This window comes from Callithrix jacchus, chromosome 20, assembly GCF_049354715.1.
Source record: "Callithrix jacchus isolate 240 chromosome 20, calJac240_pri, whole genome shotgun sequence".
Classification (NCBI taxonomy): Eukaryota; Metazoa; Chordata; class Mammalia; order Primates; family Cebidae; genus Callithrix; species Callithrix jacchus.
Window position 1 is genome coordinate 11,347,331 of NC_133521.1, and position 27,617 is coordinate 11,374,947.

The 27,617-nt window shown below is 40.5% G+C and overlaps 1 protein-coding gene and 1 pseudogene across 4 annotated transcripts in view; both read left to right on the forward strand.

The window, feature by feature from the left end:
• The first annotated feature begins 1,053 nt into the window (after window positions 1-1,053).
• LOC100409940 (sarcoplasmic/endoplasmic reticulum calcium ATPase regulator ARLN pseudogene) lies at window positions 1,054-1,471 on the forward strand (annotated as a pseudogene).
• Window positions 1,472-8,994: 7,523 nt separating this feature from the next.
• Window positions 8,995-27,617, forward strand: part of RBL2 (RB transcriptional corepressor like 2) — a 53,678-nt gene continuing 35,055 nt past the window's right edge. For 3 of the 4 annotated variants that reach the window (XM_008985865.4, XM_054248642.2, XM_078358123.1), the window contains exons 1-5: window positions 8,995-9,354; window positions 13,552-13,682; window positions 17,532-17,732; window positions 22,639-22,703; window positions 27,157-27,285. In XM_008985865.4, coding sequence (XP_008984113.1) covers window positions 9,112-9,354; window positions 13,552-13,682; window positions 17,532-17,732; window positions 22,639-22,703; window positions 27,157-27,285 — 769 coding nt within the window. In that variant the 5' untranslated portion in view covers window positions 8,995-9,111. The remainder of the gene's footprint in view (window positions 9,355-13,551; window positions 13,683-17,531; window positions 17,733-22,638; window positions 22,704-27,156; window positions 27,286-27,617) is intronic. The other variant, XM_078358124.1, reaches the window with a different exon arrangement.

Below are 27,617 nucleotides of genomic sequence, written 5' to 3' on the forward strand. Positions count from 1 at the left end.
AGGGTGGAATGGGTGGAGCCTTTGGAAGAACAGAGCACAGAAAGGATCTATGGTGACTTCTGTTTTTCCCAAGGAGTCCCACGCTGTTATATCTTGAATATCCACTTTTAATTGAGCTGACTTTTAACCACAGCACTATTTAATAAAATCATTTCAAAATTTCTTATTACCGACTTTAGACAGGCAAAATGGCCAATATTTCTGGCTTTTAAACTTTACCAAAAGTAACCTCATAGGTGCTCTGAGAAAGGAAATTTTTTTTTTTTTTTTGGAGACAGAGTTTCTCTCTGTTGCCCAGGCTGGAGTACAATGGCTCAATCTTGGCTCACTGCAACCTCCCCCTCCTGGGTTCAAGCAATTCTCCTGCCTTAGGCTCCCAAGTAGCTGAGATTACAGGCACCTGCCACCACGCCTGGCTAATTTTTTTTTGTATATTTAGTAGAGACAGGGTTTCACCATGTTGACCAGACTGGTCTTGAACTCCTGACCTTAGGTGATCCACCCACCTCAGATTCCCAAAGTGCTGGCCCACCATGCCTGGCCCCTGAGAAAGGAAAATTAAAGACAGTTCATGGAGGGGAAGATAATTTAAAAATGGCGAAGGTCACCCAAATATAAATCAGAAAGACTCATCCCCTAAGCTAGGGATTGAACCAGGCTACCAGTGTGAAAAGAGAAAGCACAGCCACATGGTTACAAAGTCCAGTTCCCAAGGACATACAAGACAAGAAGAAAAACCTTATCCAATTTGCTGGGGCACCTTGAACAGTTGGCTTACGGGAGTCCTAGGCCCATATTCTATTCTAAGATACCCCTCTTTTATGACAGAATAATACAGAAAAGACACAAATCATACTAGATTCACTACAGCTTAAGACCATCCTCAGAATTCTTTTTTTGTATTAAATAAAACTCTTCACTGGGTACAGTGGCTCATTCCTGTAATCCCAGAACTTTGGATGGCCGAGGTGGGTGGATCATGAGGCCAGAAGTTCAAGACCATCCTGGTCAACATGGTGAAACCCCGTGTTTAAAAAAAAAAAAAAAATTCAGATTTTCAGGTTCTAGGGTTGTTACGAAGCTGCAGGAGCGAGATGGAGGTGGACGCACCAGGTGGTGATGGTCAAGATGGTCCCCGGGAGCGGCAAGGCCAGAGCGAGGCAGGGAGGCAGAACCTCGATGTGCGGCCTCAGTCCAGGGCAAACGGGCTACCTAAACACTCCTACTGGTTAGACCTCTGGCTCTTCATCCTTTTCGACGCGGTGGTATTTCCCTTCGTGTATTTTTTGCCATGACTCATTTGGTGATACCTATATTAAGAAGTTTGTTCTTGAGTGAATTCTAAAAATGGCTACAAATGTCTTGAATAAAGAAGACAGGATTCTCAACAGAAGAATTTCAAATCTCCAAGGGACCCTTCCTTTCATTTTACACTTGTTACTAATTTGCAGAACTCTATTAAGTTGGTAGGATTTCACACATTCCTCGCTAAGTTGTTAAACCCTTTGGTTCATGTTTAAAAAAAAATTCAAAGGAGATAAGCAGTGCTTTTTTTTACCATTCATTTAACCAGTTTGCACACAGAAAAAGAGGAAGAAAAGCCAGACATGTGACTGGTAAGAAATTCTTACCCTTTTGCCAGCATGCCAGTCTTCTGGGATTTTTGCCCCTGAGTGTGGCCCTAGTGACCAAATTTACCACATCATTGTGCTGGGGGCCGAGCCACATCATGAAGGAAAATTTTTTTGTTGTTGCTCTGGCCAGAGCAAAATACATGTGGTAAAACATAGACATTAGCCACTCTGCTTAGCACCCAACATAAAACTGGAAAGCCTTAAATTTGCCCTTAGATGAGCCCTGTTGTCTTTAGTCCAAACTCTGACTAGGAGTTTCAACACGTGGTCTCGGGGCAATAGAGACCTAAGTAATAGAAAAGATAAGAAAAGCTACTCAGGAGGCTGAGGCAGGAGAATCACCTGAACCCAGGAGGCGGAGGCTGCGGTGAGCCGAGATCGCACCATTACACTCCAGCCTGGGTAACAAGAGCGAAACTCCGTCTCAAAAAAAAAAAAAAAAAAAAAAAAAAAATCCCATAGTGCCAATCCTGTTCTTAGCCAAAAGAGACTTTACTGAGAGCAGCCTTCATTTTTAAATATACTTCAGTATGGTGGTGTTCATCCAAAATGTTCTCCTGTAAGTTATCTTTAGTAAGATTTTGCCATTTCTGTAAGACCTTTTTTTTTTTTTTTTTGAGATGGAGTTTCGCTCTTGTTACCCAGGCTGGAGTGCAATGGCACGATCTCGGCTCACCACAACCTCTGCCTCCTGGGTTCAGGCAATTCTCCTGCCTCAGCCTCCTGAGTAGCTGGGATTACAGGCACGCCCCACCATGCCCAGCTAATTTTTTGTATTTTTAGTAGAGATGGAGTTTCACCATGTTGACCAGGATGGTCTCGATCTGTTGACCTCGTGATCCACTCGTCTCAGCCTCCCAAAGTGCTGGGATTACAGGCGTGAGCCACCGCGCCCAGCCCTAAGACTTCGTTACCCTTGCCAAAAAGAACTCAGTTTTCCAGAAATTAAGGATCCCATTTTTACCTAAAATACCGGCTTTACTCTCAGGTTCTCTTGATTAACTCAGCCAATGACTTTTTCCTACTTAAGCACACAAGAAAAATAAAACAAAGGGGTGGAACACAAAAATCCCAATGAATTTTTAAAAGCCAAATTTTGTAGCCCCTGCAATATTACCCCTTACTACCAGTTCCTTTCTGGCCCAGTCAGACCTAAGAGGCCTTTAATTGGATTCAAGCTAGTTAATTCCAGGATCAAATCTGTTTCTGGACCCTACCCAGTTTCTGCTGTGACTTCCAAACCCAGTTTGGATTAGAAATTTGCTCAAAGAAACTAGGAGAGCTCAAAACACAAATCCATGGAGCTCCAACATCTGAGAGAGAGAATATACCACGATTCCCAGCCATTCTGAGAGATCAATGGACACAAGCGGGTCCTGGAGGCACCATGCTGTTCACGCTCCTGGGGATCCCTAGAAGCTCTACTTCAAATCCCACTGCTGACACCATCTGATGAAAGAAAAACTTCCGGGCCTGGTGCGGTGGCTCATGTCTATAATCCCAGCACTTTGGGAGCCCGAGGTGAGCGTATCACCTGAGGTCAGGAGTTCAAGACCAGCCTGTCCAACATGGAGAAACCCTGTCTCTACAAAAAAGAAAAAAAAAAAAAAAACTTCTGCCAAATTAAATTTAAAGGAGTTTAATTTAGTAATGAATGATTCATGAATCAGGCTGCACCAAGAATCCCAGCAGATTCAGAGACTCTAGCAAAGCCATGTGGTAGAAGACGATATATAGGTTAAAAAAAGGAAAATGATGCACAGAAATGTGAAGTGAGGTACAGAACAGGCAGATTGGTTACAGCTTGGTGTTTGCCTTATTCAAACACTGTTTGAACACTCAGTGTATGAATGGTTGAAGTACATCTGCTGGGATTGGCCAAGACTCGGCTGTTGTTACAGGTTTTCAATCTTGTCTACCTATTAATTTAGGTTGCAGTTTGTCCACAAGGACTCAAATAGAGAAGTACGGAGTCCTTCTCAGGCCATATTTAGTTCGCTTTAACAAAACAAACTACAGTTTATGCTGGTAGCAATCCATCTTTTAAAAAATGTATCTCTGGGAGACACATAAAAAAAATTGCAAACACAGTGAAGACATACTTTTAATAGCCATCGGGTAACTTAATATGAAGAGAGTAACATGGTTTCATGGTCACAGGAAATGAATTTAAATTCCATGTTGAGTGGGAATGCCAAATAGTAGAGCCACTTTAGAAAGAAAGTTTGGGGCCAGATTTGGTGGCTCACACCTGTAATCCCAGCACTTTGGGAGGCTGAGGTGAGCCGATCACTTGAGGTCAGGAGTTTAAGACCAGCCTGGTCAACATGGTGAAACCCCATCTCTACTAAAAATACAAAAAATTAGCCAAGTGTGGTGGCACACACTTGTAATCCCAGCTACATGGGAGGCTGAGGCATGAGAGTCACTTGAACCTGGAAGGCAGAGGTTGCAATGAGCTGAGATTGTGCCACTGCACTCTGAGTGACAGAATGAGACTCTGTCTCAAAAAAAAAGTGTGGCAGTTTTTAAAAAATGTTTGACACACACTTACCATACAACATGGCAATACCACTCTGTTTTAGCCTTCTTGTCATGCCACAACAAAATATCATAGACTGGCTGGCTTAAAAAAAAGAAATTATTATTATTTTCTTTTTTTTTAAATTCACCTTCCTCCCTCTCTCCCTCCCACAAAAAGAAATTATTTTTTCACAGATCTGGAGGCTGGAAAATCCAAGATGAAGGTGCCAGCCTGGTTTGGTTTCTGGGGAGGCCTCTCTTCTTGCCTTCTTGCTGTGTCCTCACACGGCCCTTCCTCTGTACATGTGTGGAGAGAAAGCAAGCTATCCTTCTGTTCTTCTTTTTTTTTTTTTTTTTTGAGACGGAGTTTCGCTCTTGTTACCCAGGCTGGAGTGCAATGGCGCGATCTCGGCTCACCGCAACCTCTGCCTCCTGGATTCAAGCAATTCTCCTGCCTCAGCCTCCTGAGTAGCTGGGATTACAGGCACACGCCACCATGCCCAGCTAATTTTTGTATTTTTAGTAGAGATGGGGCTTCACCATGTTGACCAGGATGATCTCGATCTCTTTACCTCGTGATCCACCCGCCTTGGCCTCCCAAGGTGCTGGGATTATTGGAATGAGTCACAGCGCCCAACCTCTTCTTCTTAAAAAGCCACCAATCATACTGGATTAGGACCACACCCTTATGATCTCATTCAACCTTAATTACCTCCAGACAGTTCTATCTCAAAATACAATCATACTGTATTTAGGGATTAGGCCTTCAACATATAAATTTTGGAAAGACACATTCAGTCCATGGCACACTCCTAGCTATTTACCCAAGAGTATTGAGAAATATATATGTAATGTGATAGCAGCTTTTCTCATAATTATCCACAACTGGAAACAACCAAGATGTCTTCAAGAGCTGAATGCATAAATAAATGATGTGCATTCATGCGATGAAGTACTAATTATCAATAAAAAGGAACAGACCCACTGAGACATAAAATAACTTGGATGACTCTCAAAGGTATTATGCTAAATTGAAAGAAACTTGGCCAGGTGTGGTGGCTCACACCTGTAATCCTAGTACTTTGGGAGGCTGAGGTGGGTGGGTCACTTGAGATCAGGAGTGAGACCAGCCTGGCCAACATGGTGAAACCTTGTCTGTGCTAAAAATATAAAAAAATTTTATAATTTTTTTCCAAAGATATTGAACCCACAGATATGGAGGGCTGACTATATATATATCATCTTAAAAAATATGGCAATCAGATTTGTGTATCAAGATAGCCATTCCTGCTTCTGGGAGGACAAGGAGGTAAGATAAGGAAAAGAAGTGTTGGGTAAGTGTATTCTAGAACTCTCATTTTGAAACTATCTTGCAAAAAGTATGATAGAAAATGATGGTGAAAGAGATCTGACTAAACCATGTCATCTTGTCTTTAACCTCCAAACTGTCCTTGTACCTTCCCGGGCACAGGCTGAACTAACTATAGGAGGAATTTAGTTTATAGTTTAATTTTGAAACAAAAATAATAATAGTGCTTTCCTGAAACAAACTCCTCCCTTGCCTGGAAACCAGACTGCCTTTGTAGAACTAACAAATTAGCAACATGATTAGGAAATTTTGATTTAGGGGCCTTGCAGCCAGAGGCAACAAGATTCCTAACCTCCCCAGTTGCTCCAAGGGATATCACTATTGCAAAACCTAAGATTGGTGTTCGAGATATTTTTAGACCCTGCATTCTGATGGAGCAGCTGTCACCACCCAGATTATCCGGCTCAACCAGTTCTGCAATCCCACCAAGGAACAGAAGACACCAGGAAGAACCTGCTTAGACTCCCTGTGATTTCATGCCCAATTCCACCAATCGGCGTTCTCCCCTCCCTAGACCCCTGCCCAGCAAATTATCCTAAAAAAATTCTAGTCTCCAAATTTTCAAGGAGACTGATTTGAATCATACAACTCTGGTCTCCCATTATCTGGCTGTGCATATATTAAACTCTTTCTCTACTGCAATTCCCTTGTCTTGATAAATTGGCTCTACCTGGGCAGCAGGCCAGAAGAACTCACTGGGCAGTTGCAATTTCAACTCCAAGCATCTTGCTCAACAACTAAGACTCAATCAGTTAAACCTCCATGATCAAAAATGGCTGTGACTTAAAATCTCCTTCTTTGAAGGAATGTTAATGTCAAAGATAATTTTTTTGTCCTACAGATTTCAACTGGGCAAAGCTCAGTGAGAAGATTCATCCCTGTTATATACAACATCAGCTGGAACAGCCTGACTGAAGGCTGAAGGATCTGCTTCTGCTTCTAAACTGGCTCATTCAACCCAGCCGAGGGTCAGGGGCCTTGGGTCACCATGTGGTGATAACTGCAGAATTCTTGGCACATAGAGGCTCCTTCCAAACCTTTGCACTTAAGAGATGATCATCTCTCAAGAGCAAAAGAAAAGGAAGAAAGAGAGAGGGAGGTAGGAGACAGTGAGGATCAAATTTTTGTGTTGCTTCTGGGAGATCAGTGTCAAGTCTCTGAAATGATCCCAGGCCCTCTGCCCCCACTGTCCCATTGAAATCATCAGGAAGACTAAGGCCTCCATCTTCTAGTCTATGTGGGGACAGAAGCCTGATTTTCATAGTTGCTGGCTAGGAGACACAACTAGCCTAAGGACATTAACATTGACCCGCCCTTTGTAATTTTTTTTTTTTAATAAGATGAGGTTTCACCATGATGGCCAGGCTGGTCTTGAACTCCTGACCTCAAGTGATCCACCTACCTCAGCCTTCCAAAGTGCTAGGATTACAGGTGTGAGCCACCGTGCCTGGCCCCCTTTGTAATTTTTTACTCAAGCTCTGCTCTCTCCTTCCTCTCCTCTTTTACTCTTTCTTTAAAAGGCCCAGTCACATTTATACAAGTTGGAATGAAGCTCAGCTCTTTCCCCTGCTGTCTATTGGTAGTTACTGGGTAAAATCTGTTTTTCACACTTTAAATAACGTTTGGCTTGTTTATCTTTGACAGACAGTGACCTGGTCTTTCCCACACAGTATGTTGGCTGGGTTCAAAGAGTGAATGAGGAAAGATTGAGAGAATGAGAGACAGAGATAGCACATGTGCCAGTCAGGTGAAAGACCTCTTGCGTTTTATGACTAAGCTTCATAAATCGAATAACAACCTCAAGAAAATTTAACTTCCCCATATCAGAAGCGTTCAAACCAGGGTGACTCCATTTTGAGTGAAGGATAGGAAAAATGGGGCTGGGGCTTGCTAGGCTGCACTCCCAGAAAGTTAGGTACTCCTAGCCTCTAGATGTTTACAGTTAAGGGAACAGATTAATAATGTTTACGAAACAGACCCAGACTCGGGAGCGTCCTGATATCTGGTATCTTGGGAACAGAAGCATTCCTAATTTTGCTTTAAAGATAATAATATTGATTCTTGCAAAATATAGTAATTAAGAAGATTAATTCTTTATCACAAATGCTTGTAGCAGAGCACATCTCACCATGAATCTTTTTTAATCTTATGTATAAACAAGTATTGTACCTAGGGTGGTTCATTCTTCCTCTTACTTTCGGGAATGTCCTACTCTCTATGGAGTAACTGTTCTTTCATCACATTACTTTCTTAATAAAGTTGTTTTTGCTTTGCCCTGTGGACACGCCTTGAATTCTTTCTTTTTTTTTTTTTTTTTAAGACGGGGTTTCACCATGTTGGTCAGGCTGGTCTTGAACTCCCGACCACAGGTGATCCGCCAGCCTTGGCCTCCAAAGTGCTTGGATTTGAATGTAACCGCCCAACGGATTCTACTTGCTCACTGCCCAGAGTCGATTTATCAAGACAGGGGAATTGCAATAAAGAAAATGTTTAGTTCACGCACAGCCAGCTGAACCGCAGAGAGGAGTTTGGTTATTCTAATCAGCTTACCAGAAAATTCGGAGACTGGGTTTTTAAAAATAATAAACTGGTGGGTAGGGGACCAGGGAGTGGGGAATGCTTATTTGTCAGGTGGGAGATGAAATCATAGGGGGTTGAAGTGGATCTTGCTGTATTCTGTTCCTGGGTGGGATAGCAGAACTCGTTGCGCCAAATTGAGGTCTGAGCGGCCCCAGCTCGTGCATCAGAATGCGGGGTCTGAAAAATATCTCCAGCACCAATCTTAGGTTTTACATAGTGATGTTATCCCTAAGAGCAATTGGGGAGGTTAGGAATCTTGTAGCCTCTGGCTGCAATTCCTAAATCATAATTTCTAATCTGGTGGCTAATTTGTTAGTTTTATACAGGCAGACTGATCCCCAGGCAAGAAGAGGGTTTGTATTGGGAAAGGGCTGTTAACATCTTTGCTTCAAATTGGAACTACAAATTAAATTTCTCTTTTAGTTAGTTTGGTCTGCGCCCGGAAATGAACAAGGGTAGCTGGGAGGTGAGAAACATGGAGTCATTTAGGTCAGATCCCTTTCACTGTCCTAACTTTCTCACTGTTAGGATATTTTGCAAAGTCGGTTTCGTGAACTAATACAGACAAGCCCTTGCTATTATAGTTATTTTTTAGATAAGGATATCCAGGTGATGAGGAAGTTTTACTTCTGAGAACAGCCTGGATACGAAACCTTTACACGTCAGTGTCTCTTGGACATTTTCTCGTCTGTACAGCCTTGTTGAATGTTCTCACGATGGGGAGGTATGTGCTTAAAATGCGGGGAAGGTGCTTTTATTTCACCCCTAGTGAAACTGGGCGAACTAATTTTTTTTAAACACGATTTTTGGCCCCCGTGAACTGCCGGCCTGGACTACATTTCCCAGCAGGCCGTGCTCAAAGACTACGGGTGCCTGCGGGAGGTCAGCGACGTTGGCAGCGGCACAGGCGCGGTGCGGACGACGCCGGGCGGTAGCTTCGCGGTTTGAATGGCTGAGGGCCCGGGCCCTCACCTCACTTGAGGACCGGCTGCCTAGGGGTGCGCTATGCCGTCGGGAGGTGACCAGTCGCCGCCGCCCCCGCCTCCTCCTCCTGCGGCAGCGGCAGCCTCGGATGAGGAGGAGGACGACGACGGCGAAGCGGAGGACGCCGCGCCGCCTGCCGAGTCGCCCACCCCTCAGATCCAGCAGCGGTTCGACGAGCTGTGCAGCCGCCTCAACATGGACGAGGCGGCGCGGGCCGAGGCCTGGGACAGCTACCGCAGCATGAGCGAGAGCTACACGCTGGAGGTGCGCTCGCGGCTGGAGGGGCGCTTCCGGCCTAGTCGGCGTGAGCCCGGTGCCTTCCGAGCCGCGTCGCGCGCCCCGAGGGACCCTCGGGTGGGCTGCAGGGTCCCAGCCCGGACAGGGGTGGGGCCCCTCAGTGCTATTCCGAGCCTCTTAGCCGCTCCTTGGGCGAACGGGGTCTCTCCGCGCTTCCCTGCGGCTTCCGAGTGGGGAACGCCCCTTGCCCTAAAGTAGCACAGCGAGGCTGAGATAGCGCTGGGGTCCCGATGAGGAACATGGGTGTGTGTGGCCCATCTGACACCCCCCCCCCCCACCCGCCTTGTTAGTAGAATGAACCGGTGTCGCTGTCAAGACCGCACGGAGGAGGGGAGGGGCCTTTCCTTATTTGCGCCGCGATTAATCGGGTTGTGGCGCCTGGGTCTCCAGGCTTCTCCGTCTGTTCGCTTCCCGCTGTTAACCAAATCGCCTTTGCCCAGGCGTTGGAGGCGTTTGAGTCTACGCGCTGATGGGTGTTGGGCTATGTTTATGTCTGTGTAAACAAATTAAGACCCATTTCCTCCCAGCCTAGATGAAATGAGCCCTCCGCCGACCCGGATACAGATACATGCCCCCATTTGTCACTAGGATCAGGACTGTGGCTACCTCGAGGGCCTTTTGGTCACCCTGGGTATTGCACCGGACTCCTGTTGTTATCGCGATCCGGGCGCGTTAGGTCGCAGCCTTCGGACAGGGCTTGCAGATGAGAAAAATGGCCATTCTAGCCAGTGACTGTCAGCTCTGTAGGCACCTCCCCTTCATGCGCCAATGGGAAGTGACACGGAAGTCCGGATTGTTTATCAGCTGTTTGCCTGTGTGTATGTGGCATTTAAACCTGAGGCCATTTGATTTCTTAAGTAGTTTTATATATACTTTGTAGAAAAAGTGGGACAAATAGGCCCGGATGCAAAGGCGTAATCGACGTATTATTTATAGTATGTTTTTGCCTATGTGTCCGGAGTGGTTATTTTAAAATTTGTATTTGCATTAATAGCATTTTAATTCAATTACTAGTTCCCTCTTTGAATTGTTATATCTGCAGAAGAAAGATAGTGTATGGTGCCTTTAGAACCTGACAGACCTAGGTGACTTTGAACAATTTACTTAGCCACCAGAAAGTTTAGTTTTGTGATCTCTGAACTGGAGATATTTGTGTTAACCTCACAGAGCTGTTAAAGGTTAAATAAGGTAATAATGTATTTTCTGGCGCATAAAGCACCCATATGGACTGTGCTTTCAAGTTTACTAAACTCTTTGTATATTTACATGATTTGGCTGAGCAAGCTCATCTCTCGGTGACTTTCTGTAGTCTGGCAAAGAGAAGGACTGGTTGGCTTTTTTTTTTTTTTGAAGGGCATTTTAAGGACTTCTAAACAAGTTCTTAATTTTACCCTCAGGATAATCCTGTAAATTAGATAGAACAAGCATTACCACCATTTAGTTATTTCAACTCATAGCGGTTAATGTGTATGAACTCTAGTGGTATATCGCAAGTGTCCCATAATAGGTGGTTAGTAAATTATTTTTGAAAACACATGTTTGATTACTCAGATATTTTGATTACTGAGACTTTAGGTTCAGCTTCTTAGCCTAGTTTACTCAGTAATTGAATGAATATTAATTCATCAGATATTTCTTGAACACAAATATTACTTGCTACACACTGTTCTAGGTGCTGGAAACAGAGCAGTAAACAAAGCCTAAAAATACCTGCTCTTGTGAGGCTTATAGTCAGGTATGCTGTGAGATAATGTGGGATGTCATTCTCACGGCAGTGGAAGGGAAAATAAAGCTCATAGGAAATTTAATACAGATTATGGGCTATGGAATTTTAACTCGATTTCTTGTATTTCCTGTGCATTTTTAATTTGTAACTCATTCTGACAGCCCTCAGCCAAGAAAATGCAGCCTCTGAGACTGTTAAGTAATTTCCCCACTGTGTTAGAGCTACAGTGTGTCAGAGCCAGAATCTGAAACCAGATTTATTTGACCCTGTAAGATATGGCCATGATTTGTTAATTTTGAGGATAACTATTTTTTAGTAATATGCAATTTTTCAACAAATATTTTTTAGGACCCAAGATAAACTAGGCATAGAGTCTGCTCTTTGCATAGATTATTTAAAAGAGCTTACTGCTCCATTTTGCCATCTAAGCGCTGTAAAATTCTCACAAGACTAATTCTTTTTTTTTTTTTTTGAGACGGAGTTTCGCTCTTGTCACCCAGGCTGGAGTGCAATGGCACGATCTCGGCTCACCGCAACCTCTGCCTCCTGGGTTCAGGCAACTCTCCCTGCCTCAGCCTCCTGAGTAGCTGGGATTACAGGCACACGCCACCACGCCCAGCTAATTTTTTGTATTTTTAGTGGAGACGAGGTTTCACCATGTTGACCAAGGATGGTCCTGATCTCTTGACCTCGTGATCAACCTGCCTCGGCCTCCCAAAGTGCTGGGATTACAGGCGTGACCCACAGCACCTGGCAAGACTAATTCTTTTCTTCTTTTCAGGAATGTTATAGTTGTGACCTTTCTTTCTTTCTTTTTTTTTGTTCTCCCTCCACCTTCCAAGTAGTTGTGAATTCTCTAGAACCAAAATGGACCATTATAGATTATCTTTTAAACCCTTTATTAAAGCACAGGATAATGTTGTGACTGACTTTATACTTTCTAAGAGATTTGATATAGTAGAGAAATGCAGTAGTTATAAATCTAAATTTGCTTTTACATTATAAATAACGAATATTGTGAAACCATCTCCCAGAGATAAGTGTAATACACAAACGTTGGCTGGTTTTTTTTGACAATACATCTGTGCTATTAGTACATATAAATGGATTTTTAAGATAGTCTATGTATAAATGTGAAAAATGAAGAACTTCCAGTTTTTCTTATTTTCCTTTAGACCAGTAATGGATACAGTGAAACTAAAGGACATCTTCCATCCTTGCTCTCTTTTATAGGAGTAGTAAAGTTGTATCACTTCTTGAATAAAAAAGAATTGTGAGGATGATCTTTTAGAAGCAATGCCTTAAAAATTATTATTGTTTAATGATAATATGTTAGTAATCTACAATAGTTTCATTTGGTTATAAGAATAAATTTCATGCATTCATGTATGTATTTTGATTAGGTATAAAATTAGTGGCTGAATGTCCATTCAAGCTTAATTTTGTATTTCTATAATTTTCTAGATTTTGAGCAAGATTAAAAATACAAACAACAATATTATGTCCATTCCGATGGCTATATAACAAATTACCTTAAAACTTAGGAGCAGAAAACAATTTGTTTTGCTCACAGGTTCTGTGAGTCAGAAATTCAGGCCAGGGACAATATTGATATCAGGTTTCTGCATCAAAATGACTGGTACCTCACCTGGAAGACTTGAGCAACTAGGAACTGGCACAGCTGGAGCTCATTGGGCATCTCTGTATGTCTGTTCCATGGTGGTCTCTCCAGCATGGTGATACCGGGTAACTGAATTCTTGGATGTTTTTTTAGGACTCCCAAGGCATATGTCCTAAGAGAAAGAACCAAGTGGAATCTATATTGCCTTGTATAATCTTTAGAATTACATAGTATCACTTCTACCTCTGCTGTTGATAGAGACAGTTAATCAGTGTGCAGACCCCTGCCCACCTCCATGGTGAGGGAACCTTCCCTGCCTCTCAGTAAAATAATGTCAATGTCACATTATAAGAAGAACATGTGGGGCCAGGCACAGTGGCTCATGTCTGTAATCCCAGCACTTTGGGAGGCCGAGGTGGATGGATCACTTGAGGCCAGGAGTTTAAGACCAGCCTAGCAAACATGGTGAAACTCCGTTTCTACAAAAATTAGCTGGGCCTGGTGGCACATAGTCCCAGCTACCTTGGAGGCTGAGGCAGGAGAATCACTTGAACCTGGGAGGGGGAGGTTGCAGTGAGCCAAGATCACACCACTGTGCTCCAGCCTGGGTGACAGAGCGAGACTCCATCTCAAAAAAAAAAAAGAAGAGCGTATGAGATAGGGTTCTTATTGAAAATAAATTTCCCACAAAAATATAAACACTTTCTTTTATTTTTTCACCCTGCACCACCATATAAACATTTAAACATACTTTAAAAAAATATTGAAATAGATATATAGCTTATTAATTAAAAATGGATTTTCTTTTCTTTTACAGGGAAATGATCTTCATTGGTTAGCATGTGCCTTATATGTGGCTTGCAGAAAATCTGTTCCAACTGTGAGCAAAGGGACAGTGGAAGGAAACTATGTATCTTTAACTAGAATCCTGAAATGTTCAGAGCAGAGGTAACTATGTTAGAGTTTGAGAAGTAGAGTATGGCTTATATGAGCTTATAAATCTTAGTGATAGTAACAATTCTGTTTATCATTTTCTGAGCATTTGTACCTGTGGACGGGTGAAATTAGATGCTAAAATTAGCATCCAATGATTTTCCTTTATTTGTATCAAAGTTGGTATCCATTATATTTTATTTCTTTGGTGAAAATATTTAAATTTTAATGTATTAGACACTTGTATTGAAGAGTTTATTATTTTATTTTTATTTATTTATTTTTTTGAGATGGGGTCTTGCTCTGTAACCCAGGCTGGAGTGCAATGGCGTGATCTTGGTTCACTGTGGCCTCTGCCTTCTGGGTTCAGGTGATTCTCCTGCCTTAGCCTCCTGAGTAACTGGGATTACAGGCATGTGCCACCATGCCCGGCTAATTTTTGTATTTTTTTGTAGAAACGGGGTTTTTGCCATGTTGACCAGGCTGGTCTTGAACTCTTGACCTTGTGATCTGCCCACTCCTGCCTCCTAAAGTGCAGGGATTACAGGTGTGAGCCACTGTGCCCGGCATTGGAAGAGTTTATTTTTAAAGGTTATAACATTGTGTAATATTGAGAGAAATGAAGGATATTGAGAAACTGTAGGAGATACTATAAGTTGAAAAGGTAAATAAAATATTAATTATTTGGTATTGTACTTAGAAATATGTGTACAGGACTTGTGGTCTTAATATAAATGGAACGTGTAAGTATTTCTCGGTTTCCTGTTTGGAAGAAAAATGACATGATTATAATCCATTTTAGAAAGAGTCAAATATGTTTAAAAGAAGAGGCAGAAATTGCTTTATCTGTTGTATAATTAAATTGATTACATTCTTTTTTTTGTGCCTTTTAGGTGAATTGTCTTATATAGCTTATTAAAGATAAGTGGAAAAATGATGTCTAATATTTGGGGGGAAATTATCACTGTCAAAATTTATGGATCTAATAGTTAAAAAAATCATGACTAAATAAAAAAATTGACCAGGTGTGTTTGTGCATACCTGCAGGACAAGCTACTTGGGAGGCTGAGATGGGAGGATCACTTGAGCCCAGAATGTTGAAGCAAGACCTTGTCCCCTACCCCCTGCCAAAAAAAAAAAAAAGCTTACTATTAAAGTAATTAACAGGCCAGGTGTGGTGACACACACCCGTAATCTCAGCACTTCGGGAGGTCAAGACTGGTGGATCACTTGAGGTCAGAAGTTCGAGACCAGCCTGGCCAATATGGCAAAAACCCATCTCAACTAAAAATACAAAAATTAGCTGGGTATGGTGGCGTGTGCCTGTAATCCCAGCTACTCGGGAGCCTGAGGCAAGAAGATCACTTGAGCCCCGGAAGCGGAGATTGGAGATTGCAGTGAGCCGAGATTATGCCATTGCACTCCAGCCTGGGTGAGAAGAGCGAGACTCCATCTCAAATGAAATAATTTACAGTGTCATGCTCTAGCTGTAATTTTTTTTTAACCGTTAGCTCCATCCTGAGTTACATTGACCAGACAATCAGTATGCAGAATTATATTAAGAACTACTAACAGGGTTAATAAAATGAATAAAGAATATGACTTCACAAAGGTTATAACTCACATAGCTAATAGATACAGGAAAAGATAATCTCACTAAGAAAGATTTTCAAAGTAAAAGGATAACATTTTATTCTATTTATTTATTTATTTATTTTGAGATGGAGTCTTGCTCTTTTGCCCAGGCTAGAGCACAGGGGTGTGATCTTGGCTCATTGCAACCTCCATCTCCTGAGTTCAAGTGATTCTCCCACCTTGGCCTCCCACGTAGCTGGGATTATAGGCACAAACCACCACACTCGGCTAATTTTTTTTTTTTTTTTTTTAAGGAGGGTGAGGACCCAGCCTGAGCAGCGGGGCCCACTCCCCAATTTTTTTGTATTTTTAGTAGAGAACAGGGTTTTACCATGTTGGCCGGGTTGGTCTCAAATTCCTGAGCTCAGATGGTTCACCCCCATTGACCTCCCAAAGTGCTGGGAATAGAAGTGTGAGCCACCGTGCCTGGCCAACATTTCATTCTTATCATTGGGAAAATTTGAAATCTGGTAATACCAAGCTTGGTCACTGTGCAGGGAAATAGGAACTCTATTTTTTTTATTTTTCAGTTCATTTTTTTTTTTTTTTTGAGATGGAGTCTCACTTTGCTGCCGAGACTGGAGTACGGTGGCTCGATCTCTACTCACTGCAACTTCTGCTTCCTCGGTGCAAGTGATTCTCATGCCTCAGCCTCACAGGGTAGCTAGGACTATGGGTGCACACCACTACACCTGGCTAATTTTTGTATTTTTTGTAGAGACTGGGTTTCACCATGTTAGCCAGGCTGGTCTTGAACTCTTGACCTCAATTGATCCGCCTGCCTCAGCCTCCCAAAGTTCTGGGATTACAGGCATGAGCCACCATGCTTAGCCAGGAACTTTATATTGCTAGTGTACATTGGTGAGAATAAAAATTGGCTTAACTACTTAATTAGGAAATTTGGTGGTATCTAGTATCATTGAAGGTACACATTCTCTGACTCCTCTTCTTGGAGTAACTTCTAAAGGAACTCCTGCACACATGTATAAGGATGATTTCATTACAATAGTTTTTTTGTTATCACGGAAAATTAGAAACAACCTAAATTTCCATGATTGGGGAGTGAATGCAAAAAGTCATTGTGTGTTCATATGAAATAATGTTTTTAGCAATTAAAGGGAATATATCTTATGTATCAACATTAATATCAGAAACTAAGTGTGAAAAAGCAAGATTCAGAATACCACTGAAGTATACCATTTATATAAAATGTAAAAATGTGTAATAAGTAATAAGATGTTGCTTATTGTTTATGCGTACATGTATATGTGTAGTAAGTATGAAAACCTGGGAAGGATTAAGACCAATTTTGGAATGGTGTTTATCTTTGGGAAAGAAAGGTGGGGGTGGGATTGGGGAGGAGTATAAAATGGGAATTTAGGCTTTTTTTTCCTTTTCTTTTTTTGAGAGGGAGTCTTGCACTGTCACCCGGGCTGGAGTGCAGTGGCGAGATCTTGGCTCACTGCAACCTCTGCCTCCCAGGTTCAAGCAATTGTCCTGCCTCAGACTCCCAAGTAGTTGGGATTACAGGTGCCTGCCACCACGCTCAGCTAATTTTTTGTATTTTCAGTAGAGACAAGGTTTCACCATGTTGGCCAGGCTGGTCTCGAATTCCTGACCTTATGATTCCCCCGCCTCGGCCTCCCAAAGTGTTGGTATTACAGGTGTGAGCCACCATGCCTGGCCTTGGCTGTTCTATAGTGTTTCTGGTTTTCAGAAAAAATCTGAAGTGGCCAGGGGAGGTGGCTCACACCTGTAATCACAGTGTTCTGGGAATTCAGGGTAGGAGGATCACACAAGCCCAGGTGTCTGCAGTCAGCTGTGATCTTGCCACTGAACTCCAACATGGGTGACAGAGTAAAACCCTATCTCTTACAAAAAAACTGAAGCAAAAATGACAAAATTTATTTACCATGTTAACATTTAAAACATCTGGCAGTGAACCAATGTGAATGTTGGTTATGATACTCTTGTTAATTTTGGTTTGTATTTTCAAATTCATAATTAACAAATACTTTAGGTAACCTAAAAAAATGATTGGGAGGATCAGAGGAATATACCAATCTGTAAGAAATGAAGCTAGTCAGAGACATGAGTTGTGATTTTATTTCACTGTCTAAAAGTAATATGCTTTAATGAAATAATATTGATTTACTTTTGAAAACTTGCTTTTATATACTTTACCTTTATGTAATTATGAAATGTCTTATTTTTTATCTTTAATACCAGCTTAATCGAATTTTTTAATAAAATGAAGAAATGGGAAGACATGGCAAATCTACCCCCACATTTCAGAGAACGTACTGAGAGATTAGAAAGAAACTTCACGGTTTCTGCTGTAATTTTTAAGAAATATGAACCCATTTTTCAGGACATTTTTAAATACCCTCAAGAGGAGCAACCTCGTCAGCAGCGAGGAAGGAAGCAGCGGTAGGTTTTCATGTTTGTTCGTCGGGAGTACACATTCATCACTGCTGCAGTTTTGATATTTTGCTAATTTGTTTGCTAGTTTAAAAAAATACTATTTAAATGATCTTTTTTCCAATAGTTTTCTTTTAATAATACTTTTTTGCTTTTCATTGTGGGTTAGCCATTACGAGTTTGGCTTTTTTCATATTGCTAAAAGTATAGGTGTCTTTGTTATTATAAATTTTCCTTTTTCTTATTTTATTTTATAATTATTTTTTCCTCAGTGATCCTTGTGATCCGTGTTCTGAAACCTTCCTTTTTCATTTAAACAACAAAAAATGCAGACTGCGCAAGTCAGATGTCAGGGATTTTCACCCTTTAGCTGCCCTGGAGATATATCTATATCTGTATCTAGATATATATTTTATTTATTGTACAGGGGCCATGGGAATCTCTGTATCATTCTAATTTTAGTACATGTGCTGACAAAATGTCAGCCCTAGATATAGATCGCTGTGTTGACCACTATATTTTCTTTTCTTTTTTTTTTTTTTTGAAACAGAGTCTTGCTCTGTTGCCCAGGCTGGAGTGAAGGGGCACAATCTCGGCTAACTGCAATCTCTGTCTCCCAGGTTCAAGCAATTCCCTGCCTCAGCCTCCTGAGTAGCTGAGATTACAGGTGCACACACCATGCCTGGTTAATTTTTGTATTTTTAGTAGAGACAGGGTTTCACCGTCTTGGCCAGGCTGGTCTTGAACTCCTTACCTTGTGATGCACTCGTCTCGGCCTCCTAAAGTGCTGGAATTACAGGCGTGAGCCACTGCACGCAGCCAACCACTATATTTTCTACTAGTGACTATATAGACTATTTTACTTTTATGTCAAAGTGAGTAATAAATAATCCCCTTGAAATAACTTCTGTATTTTGATGTTTATAGTGAATCAAGAATAGAGAGACTGGATTGGGAAAAGACAGGAGAACTGAAACTATTATGAAGGTGTGCTTCAGAAAGACTCAGTTCTGCAAAGTCTATAAGCAAACTCTGGCTCAGTGTTTACTACTGTTACTGATGGATAAAGGCAGTTATATTTTCCTTCTTTATCATTGGAAGTTTTTTCATAAAGTCAGAAATGAAAGTTTTTTCATAAACTTATTAGAAATGAAAATTCTAACAACTAGAAAAGTGTTGACAAGAAAAGCAAGGGGAAAGGAGTTAAAATTATTTGGCTAGAATAAATAATGTTTGCCGCTCTTTAAATATAAAAGTTTTCCCAGACTGTGAAGGATGTTTACAATAAATGTAACCTTTTAAAAATAAAATGGGGGAATGCCAAAGCAGGTGGAAAAACGTAAAAAAAAAAAAAAAAAAAGCTGAAACTATTTACATTTTAATATAGTTGGCACCACTGATACAGAAGCATCTGTTCTAGTTCACTAACAATTTTGGGGAATTGCCTATTTAAAATGAAGTATTCTGAGCCAAGCATGGTGGCTCACACCTGTAATCCCAGCACTTTGAGAGGCTGAGGTGGGCAACTCACCTGAGGCCAGGAGTTTGAGACCAGTCTGGACAACATGGCAAAACCCCGTCTTTACTAAAAATACAAAAATTAGCCGGGTGCAGTGGTGCACACCTGTAATCCAGCTACTTGGGAGGCTGAGGCAGGAGAATCCCTTGAATTGGGAGGCAGAGGTTGCAGTGAGCCAAGATCATGCCATTGCACTCCAGCTTGGTTGACAAGAATGAAACTTCATCTCATAAATAAATAAAAGGAAGTATTTTGGTTGGGTTTGGTGGCTCACACCTGTAATCCCAGCACAGAGGCCGAGGTGGGTGGATCACTTGAGGTCAGGAGTTTAAGACCAGCCTGGCCAATGTGGTGAAACCCCATCTCTACTAAAAATACAAAAATTAGTGGGATGTAGTGGCGGATACCTGTAATCTCAGCTACTTGGAAGTGTGAGGTGGAAGAATTGCTTGAACCTAGGAGGTGGAGGTTGCAGTGAGCCAAGATCTTGCCACTGCACTCCAGCCTGGGCAATAGAGCAAGAATCCGTTTTAAAAATAAATAAATAAATAAATAAATAAATAAATAAATAAATAAATAAAATGACATATTCTTCTAGCACTTTGGGAGGCCAAGGCAGGTGGATCACTTGAGATCAGGAGTTCAAGACCAGCCTGGCCTACATAGCAAAAACCTCTATTAAAAATGCAAAAATTAGTTGGTTGTGGTGGCGTGTGCCTGTAGTCCCAGTTACTTGAGAGGTTGAGACAGGTGAATTGCTTCAACCCGGGAGGCGGAGGTTGCAGTGAGCTGCGATCCCCCCACTGCACTGCAGTCTAGGTGACAGAGTGAGACTCCATCTCAAAATAAATAAATAAAATATGCTTTACTATGACTGTATACAGCATCTTGGACACACTATTTTGAAAATTTGTCACTATTTGTTTGGTACTAATTCACAGGAAATACTGTTAGGTATTTTGTAGGACACAGACATTTTTTAAAACACCAAAGCCCACAGTCTGTTTGTTGAGAGCTTGCAGTATAGTCAGTGAGATAAGGTAGGTATGAAGATTCCAGTGCATGCAATGCAGTGTGTTCTAAAGTTTGTATAGAAGCTTTGTGTTGAGTGTGAGTGAGGCCAATGTGATCATTTATAGAAAGATAGCTTCTTTCTTTGGAGTATCTGGAAAATAATTTCAGATTGTACTTGTTTTGATATTTCTTAGGATGTATATACTACCTGATTCTAATTAAGAGAATTGTAGAAGGCCATGAGCAGTGCCTAACATCTGATCCCAGCACTTTGGGAGGCTGAAGTGGGCCGATCACTTGAGTCAAGGAGTTTGAGACCAGCCTGGGCAACATGGCAAAACTTCATCTCCACAAAAAATACAAAAGTTAGCTTGGAATGGTGGCACACACCTGTGGTCCCAGCTACTGGGGAGGATGAGGTGGGAGGATCACTTGAACTTGGGAGGTTGAGGCTACAGTGAGCTGCAGTCATACCATTGCATTCCAGTTTGGATGACAGAGCAGGACCTTGTCTCAGAAAAAAAATATATATATCACTTTATTAGAGATTTTACATTTTTATCACTTTGTATACTTTTTCTTTTTTTATTTTTTTAAGATGGGGTTTCACCATGATGGCCAAGCTGGTCTTGAACGCCTGACCTCAGGTGATCCACCCACCTCGGCCTCCCAAAGTGCTACGATTACAGGCAGGAGACACTGCACGCAGTCCACTTTGTATACTTTCTATTAGCTCTTTCTGCTAACTGTAGTCATAGTGTATAGCACTTACTGAGCATTTATTATGGGGCAGGGACTCTTTTAAGACTTAACTAGGTATTACTTCAGTTAATACTTCTGACAACCTGTGATGCTCATACTGTTTTTACAGATAGAGAAAATAAGCCGCTGAGAGGTTAAAAAATTTGGCCAGGGTCATACAACTGATAGATGTGGAGCTCGTAGGGAAACTGACTACAGAACCCATGTGCTTTACTGTGACTGTATGCTGCACCTCTATTTGAAAATTTGTCCCTATTTGTTTAGCACTTATCTACAGGAAATACTGTTAGGTTATTACGTAGGACACAGGCATTTTTTAAAACACCAAAGCCCATCCATAGTCTCTGTCTCTTGAGAGCTTACAATACAGTCAGCGAGATGAGGCAGGTATGAAGATTCCAGTGCATGCAATGCAGTGTGCTATGAAAGTCCCATGACTACAACAGGGAATAGAGATGTAAAACTTAGGAGGAAAAGAAATCACTCTGAATAAGCCAGTCAGGTAAGTTTACATGGAATAAGTAGAAATGGGTAGAAAGGGAATAAGTAGAAAGATGGGTAGGATTTTGATAGGTGAATTTGAAGATACAGCTAGCACCTTCTGTGCAGAGGAAACAGCAAGAAAAGACACAAAAGCAGTAAAGCAAGAGGAAATGTGGGAGGTTAGCCACATTTTTTAAATAGAATTCTCAAGTTGTAAAGCCAGAATTAAGAGTAACTTAAGTGTTAAGCTAAAAAAATTGAATTTTATTTTGGTAGGCAACCAGAATTAGAAATAGTTTATCATGTGCCTATGGTAGAGGGACTACTTTTAAAAGCAAAACACTACATTTATGCCGTGGACTGGTGAATTAAGTACAGTATTGTACCCAGTAGAATAATCTTTTGATGGGTGAAATGACTAAGGTCCAGGTGAGCAAGTGTACCCTGGCTAATGGTAGTGCTGGAACTAAGTCTGATCTCATCGCCACGGAATTTTGTTCTTCTCCACCCCTTGTTAGAATAAGGCTGTTGAGATGTGGAGACCACACATTTCTTGTCTAAACGTTGTCGGAGGTTTTGGTAGAAAAGCCAAGCTTAAAGCAGGTCTGAAACTCCCTTTAACAATTGGCAATATACAACAGGAACTCTTAATGGATAGAAGTATAAGGAATTATAGGAAGCTTATAATTTACATTAAAAAGGCCATTTGTGATTTGATAGAGTCTGGAATATCTTTAGCGGGGAGAGAGGGATACAGGTCATTAGCTATGATAAAGGAGAAAAAAAATGACATATCTGACTGTATATAGTGATCTTAAAGCAGCATAGCATTGCTGTGTCATCAAAAGAACTGTTTTTATTCCTGTTATTTTCCACCTTACCTATCTTGCCCTCAAAAAACTTTAAAAAATTCTTTAAGGATTTTCTTTTCTTTGAGATGGGCTCTTTCCCTGGATCCCAGCTATTTCCTGCCAATATTTTGTTGAGGCAGAACGTCCACGTTTTCCAGGTAAACCTGGATCTGGTACCTCTCCCTTTAACTGTGGGTTTTATTTCACACCTAATTTATGGTCATTTGGGATGTCTTTTTTCTGATTCTTCTGTTGTCTCATGACTTTTTTTTTTCTTCCCTCAAAGGCGACAGCCCTGTACTGTATCTGAAATTTTCCATTTTTGTTGGGTGCTTTTTATATATGCAAAAGGTAAGAAAATAGTAATATTATTTAGATAATAATACATTTATTTACATTCTTAGGTATTAATTTTGTCAACTTGTAATATGTATCAGGAAAAAATTTTCACTGAAACTTTTCTCAAGGGTTTTAATACTAGATTCATAAGTATTGCTTTTTCATCAAAGGGTCTATTGGATTTCTTTACAATATCCAACTCTTCTCTTATTAAATGGAAAGTCCTTTAATTTTGTTGTATACAGCATCTTTTCTACCCAAATGAGCTGAAACATATTATTCTGTATATGCTTGTATTGTGAGCTCTATTTTTCATGAGACGTATCTTACTTAGTTGAGTGCAACTACTGATCAACCTCGGAACAGTTCAAATTTCTTTTTGCATCTTATTCAGATAAATATAATTAGTCAAATACCTTTATTTAGTACTTATTTTCGTTCCCTTTTTTCTCATCTCCTTTAACCTACCCAAGGTCTGCATTCAGTGAAATACATGACTCTTACTTTTTTGTATTTCTTTTTATTTTTTTTGAGACGGAGTCTCACTCTGTCTCCCATGGTGGAATGCAGTGGTACACTGCAGCCTCCACCTCCCAGGTTCAAGTAGTTCTCCTGCCTCAGCCTCCTGAGTAGCTGTGATTCCAAGCGCCCGCCACCACGTTCAGCTAATTTTTGTGTTTTCAGTAGAGATGGGGTTTCACCATGTTGGCCAGGCTGGTCTCAGACTCCTGACTTTAGGTGATCTGCCCACCTTGGCCTCTCAAAATGCTGGGATTATAGGTGTGAGCCACTGCACCCAGCTCCTTTTTGTATTTCTATGTAGAAATAATCCTTAGTAATCTAAAGTAGATAGAAACGTACAGTTGTATTATTACATAGCTTTCCTCTGTATGCTATGTGTAATGCCTTTGCCACTAAGATAGCTCAATAAAATGCAAAGTTAGAAACAAAGAATCATAGAGCTGGAAGGAGTTTCATAAACATAGGAGAGATTCTCATTATTAGATTAACTAGCTTATTCACTTTATTTTTTATTTTTATTTTTGAGGCAGGCTGTTGCCCAGGCTGGAGTGCAGTGGCATAATATCTGAACCTCTTAGGTTCAAGCAGTTCTTGTGCCTCAGCCTCCCATGTAGCTGGGATTGCAGGTGCCTGCCACCATACCTGGCTAATTTTTGTGCTTTTAGTAGAGATGGGGTTTTACCATGTTGGCCAGGCTGGTCTTGAACTCCTGACCGTAAGTGATCCGCCACCTCAGCCTCCCAAAGTGTTAGAATTACAGATGTGAGCCACCATGCCCAGCCAACTTACTCACTTTAAAGATTAAGCAGCTGAATTGCTTCCCCGCCTTTTGGCTAAGGTCAACTGTAAAGATTATGCAGCTGAGCCCAGAAACTAGCTGCTAGGAACAGAGCTAGGATTTGAACTCAGATCTGGTTCCTGGTTCTTAGTTTCATGCTGGATGTGAAGGCCTCTGAGAAGAATGTGTGATATCATTGGTCTCCAGGTTTGATTTGTCTAATTACAGCTCTCTAGCTAGTTAGGGAGAGAGCCACCATCCTTCCCTAAGCTGCATGTTCGATTCAAGAGAAAAATCTTTCTTCTGTCATATATGACACTGGCATGTTTCTTTAGTGATGATAAGGTGACATGATCAGTGGCATGAAATAAAGTCTTTGGAGTATGTAAACCATTTCTACAGTGGCTACAAATTTTAAAATGTGTGACTGCTATTATGAATGATAGTAATCTTTTCTTATGATTGTATTGAGCAAGTATGTCTGACTTCTAGGATTTTTATCAGTTTTGTTTGTCTCTTATGGCATATATAGACTTAAAAGTAAATATATTTGGTACTAGATACAATATGTACAATACAGTAAGTAAATTTTAGTGTCCTTTGTTCTCATTGGACTGGTTGGGGTGGCTTATTTCTTTTTTCCGTAATTAACTCAGTGTTTGAAGTTTATCTCATTAATTCAGTGTATAATAATTCCATCTTAAGAACCTTTGTGGGTTGTGCGTGTTGGTGGTGGACGCCTGCAATCCCAGCTATTTGGGAGGCAGAGGTGGGAGAATTGCTTGAACCTGTGAGGCAGAGGCTGCAGTGAGCTGAGATTGTGCCTCAAGTCTGGGCTACAGAGCAAGACCCTGTTCCCCCCCGCCCCCCAAAAAAAGAACCTTTGTCTTCTCACAGTCCACCACCATGATCTTTTATACTGAACCATTATCTTTTCTGATAGTCATTTAATTGCTTTAATTCAGCTCTTATTTTGGGGAAAGGTGTGTTCTTTTATAACTAGCTTTCTAATAACATTCTCTGAAGCATATAGACATCTCACATTGTCTCATTCTTGATAAACAGGTCAACTGTTGACTGCTATTTTTGTTGACTTTTCATGGCAGGTACATACCAGTGACAAGTTCGGGCTTGTCACATGAAGTGCTTTGTGGCCAGAAGACTGATAGATGCCATTTGCTGTTTTAGATGAAGTCCCAAACTTTCTCATTCCTGATAAAACATTTCTATTTACTTGTTATCTTTGTTGATTAACAGATAAAATATCTCACAAACTCAGATTTATTTATAAGGTCACAATTTGAAATAGAAAGTATGTCATGTTGAGAGAGTCCTAGAATTTAATTTAAATTAGATTCTGATCCTTAGGGGGCATTTCAGCTTTTTGTTAGATGTTACAGTGCTGCTGGGGTTTTTTTGCTTTCCATGGCAAGTACACAGCAGTAACAAGTTTAGGCTTGTCAGTGTGATGGGCTTTTTAGCTTGAAACCAGTAGGTGCTGCTTACTTCCTGTTTTACAATGAGGAACCAAGTATATTTTAAAATTAAACCTCTTTATAGTAGAACCAAGCAAGTTGTTTGGCTATATCAATCCACAGTTTAATGTATTGATTATCATTTGCCTTTTTGGCAACAGAAGAATGTTTTTTTCTTTAAGTTGATTTGTTGAATGTTTCCATCTGTACAAAAAAAGAATTACTTTGTATATTGCTGAGGTAAGTGGTAACTTTCTTTGGCAGAATAGAGAGAAAGGGAAACCTGAAACAAAGCTGCATGTGTGTGTGTGTGTGTATGTGTACGTACACACACACTTGGGTAGGCATTAAATATGAAAATGCTAAGGTTTGGAAATAATTCTTCAGATATATGTTAGCTATTTAAATTGAATTAATCCCATGAGACAAGAATGTAAAATCACCATAAAACAAACATGTGCAGTGTTTAACCAAAAAAGGGATAGGCTTGAAGTTATGAAATAACTAGAAATAATTCTTAATTTCTAGGAAATTAAGATAATAATAAAATGGTTTAACTGCATGTAAAAATGTGTTCAGCATTAGAGTTCAGCCAGCACTAAGGAAATGACATGTTTCTGTTAGTTTAGGTTTTGATTTCTCTCTCTTTTTTTTTTTTTTAAAGATGGGGTTTCAACATGATGGCCAGGCTAGTCTGGAACTCCTGACCTCAGGTGATCCACCCACCTCAGCCTCCCAAAGTGCTAGGATTACAGGCGTGAGCCACTGCGCCTGGCTGGTTTTGATTTCTTATTACTTTGTTACCAAGCATCAGCAATTATTCTTGGGATTAGTAGCTCTAGAATTGAAAGATATTTAATGATATTCCTGTTGCATTAATTTGTATGAGCTTATAATGTAGAAAAGTATTAAAAATGTTACTGTTGGAGTCTGATCAAAAGTTCTTGTCTTTAAAAAATATGTATATATGAATAATGAATTTTTCAGCTGTCTCCTAAGTATTTCTGATAATTTTCATGACAAAAATGTTTTCATGCAAAACAATTTCTTACAGTTTGAGATAATTTACAAAGTTTTTTTGTGTTCAGGATTTTTAAAGAAAAGACCGTTGATAAAGTTTTAATCAGCTACTAGATATTTAATAAACAATGAATGAATGAATAGCATTTTTAGTAAAGTTACAGTTTTTACTAAGCTCTTAGAAATTTATTAAAGGCTGGGCTGCAGTTTATGCCTACAATCCTAGAACTTTGGGAGGCCAAGGCAGGAGAATCACTTGAGTCCAGAAGTTCAAGACCAGCCTAGTTAACAAGACTTCATCTCTAAAAAAAATTTTTTTTAATTAGCCATATGTGGTGGCATGAGTCTGTAATTTCAGCTGCCCAGGATGCTGAGACAGGAAGATCCTTGAGCACAAGAGGTTGAGGCTGCAGTGAGCCATGATCACACCACTGCACTGCAGCCTGGGTGACCCACCAAGACTCGGTCTCTTTTAAAAAAAAAAAAGAAAGAAAGAAATTTATTAAGATATAAGAGTAATATCTCAAAATGTAAGTTTGCCAAAACACTTATTGTAATAGTCAACTTTGTACAGTGTTGTATAATGTTATATAATTAAAGGATGAAATTATTTTTAAAATGTTATAAAGTTGAAGCTAATTTAACTCTGTAACTGCTTATAATCCTGCAGGTAATTTCCCCATGATTAGCGATGATTTGGTCAATTCTTACCACCTGCTGCTGTGTGCGCTGGACTTAGTTTACGGAAATGCCCTTCAGTGTTCTAATCGTAAAGAACTTGTGAACCCTAATTTTAAAGGTAGGTTTGTAAATCAAAGATTTTTGGGCAGTCTTCATTTCTGTATTTACCCTTTGGAGTTGTGCAGGTTTCCTAGCATCAGTATTTTGAAAAGCTCCCATCATTACAGTTATCCAGGGTACTTATAACTAAGAGTCAAGCTTCCTGTAAAAATATTTTTGGAAAAACAATTGCAGATACCACAAAGTTTGAAGTCTTAACTGTCAACTTTAGAAGTTTCTGAAATATGTACTCAACAAGTGGAAGGCATTTAGAAACTCAGAGTTGCAAAGATAATATTAAAGCTGATAGTGTTTTTCTACATTGGCAACTGCGCTTGACACATTGTAGGA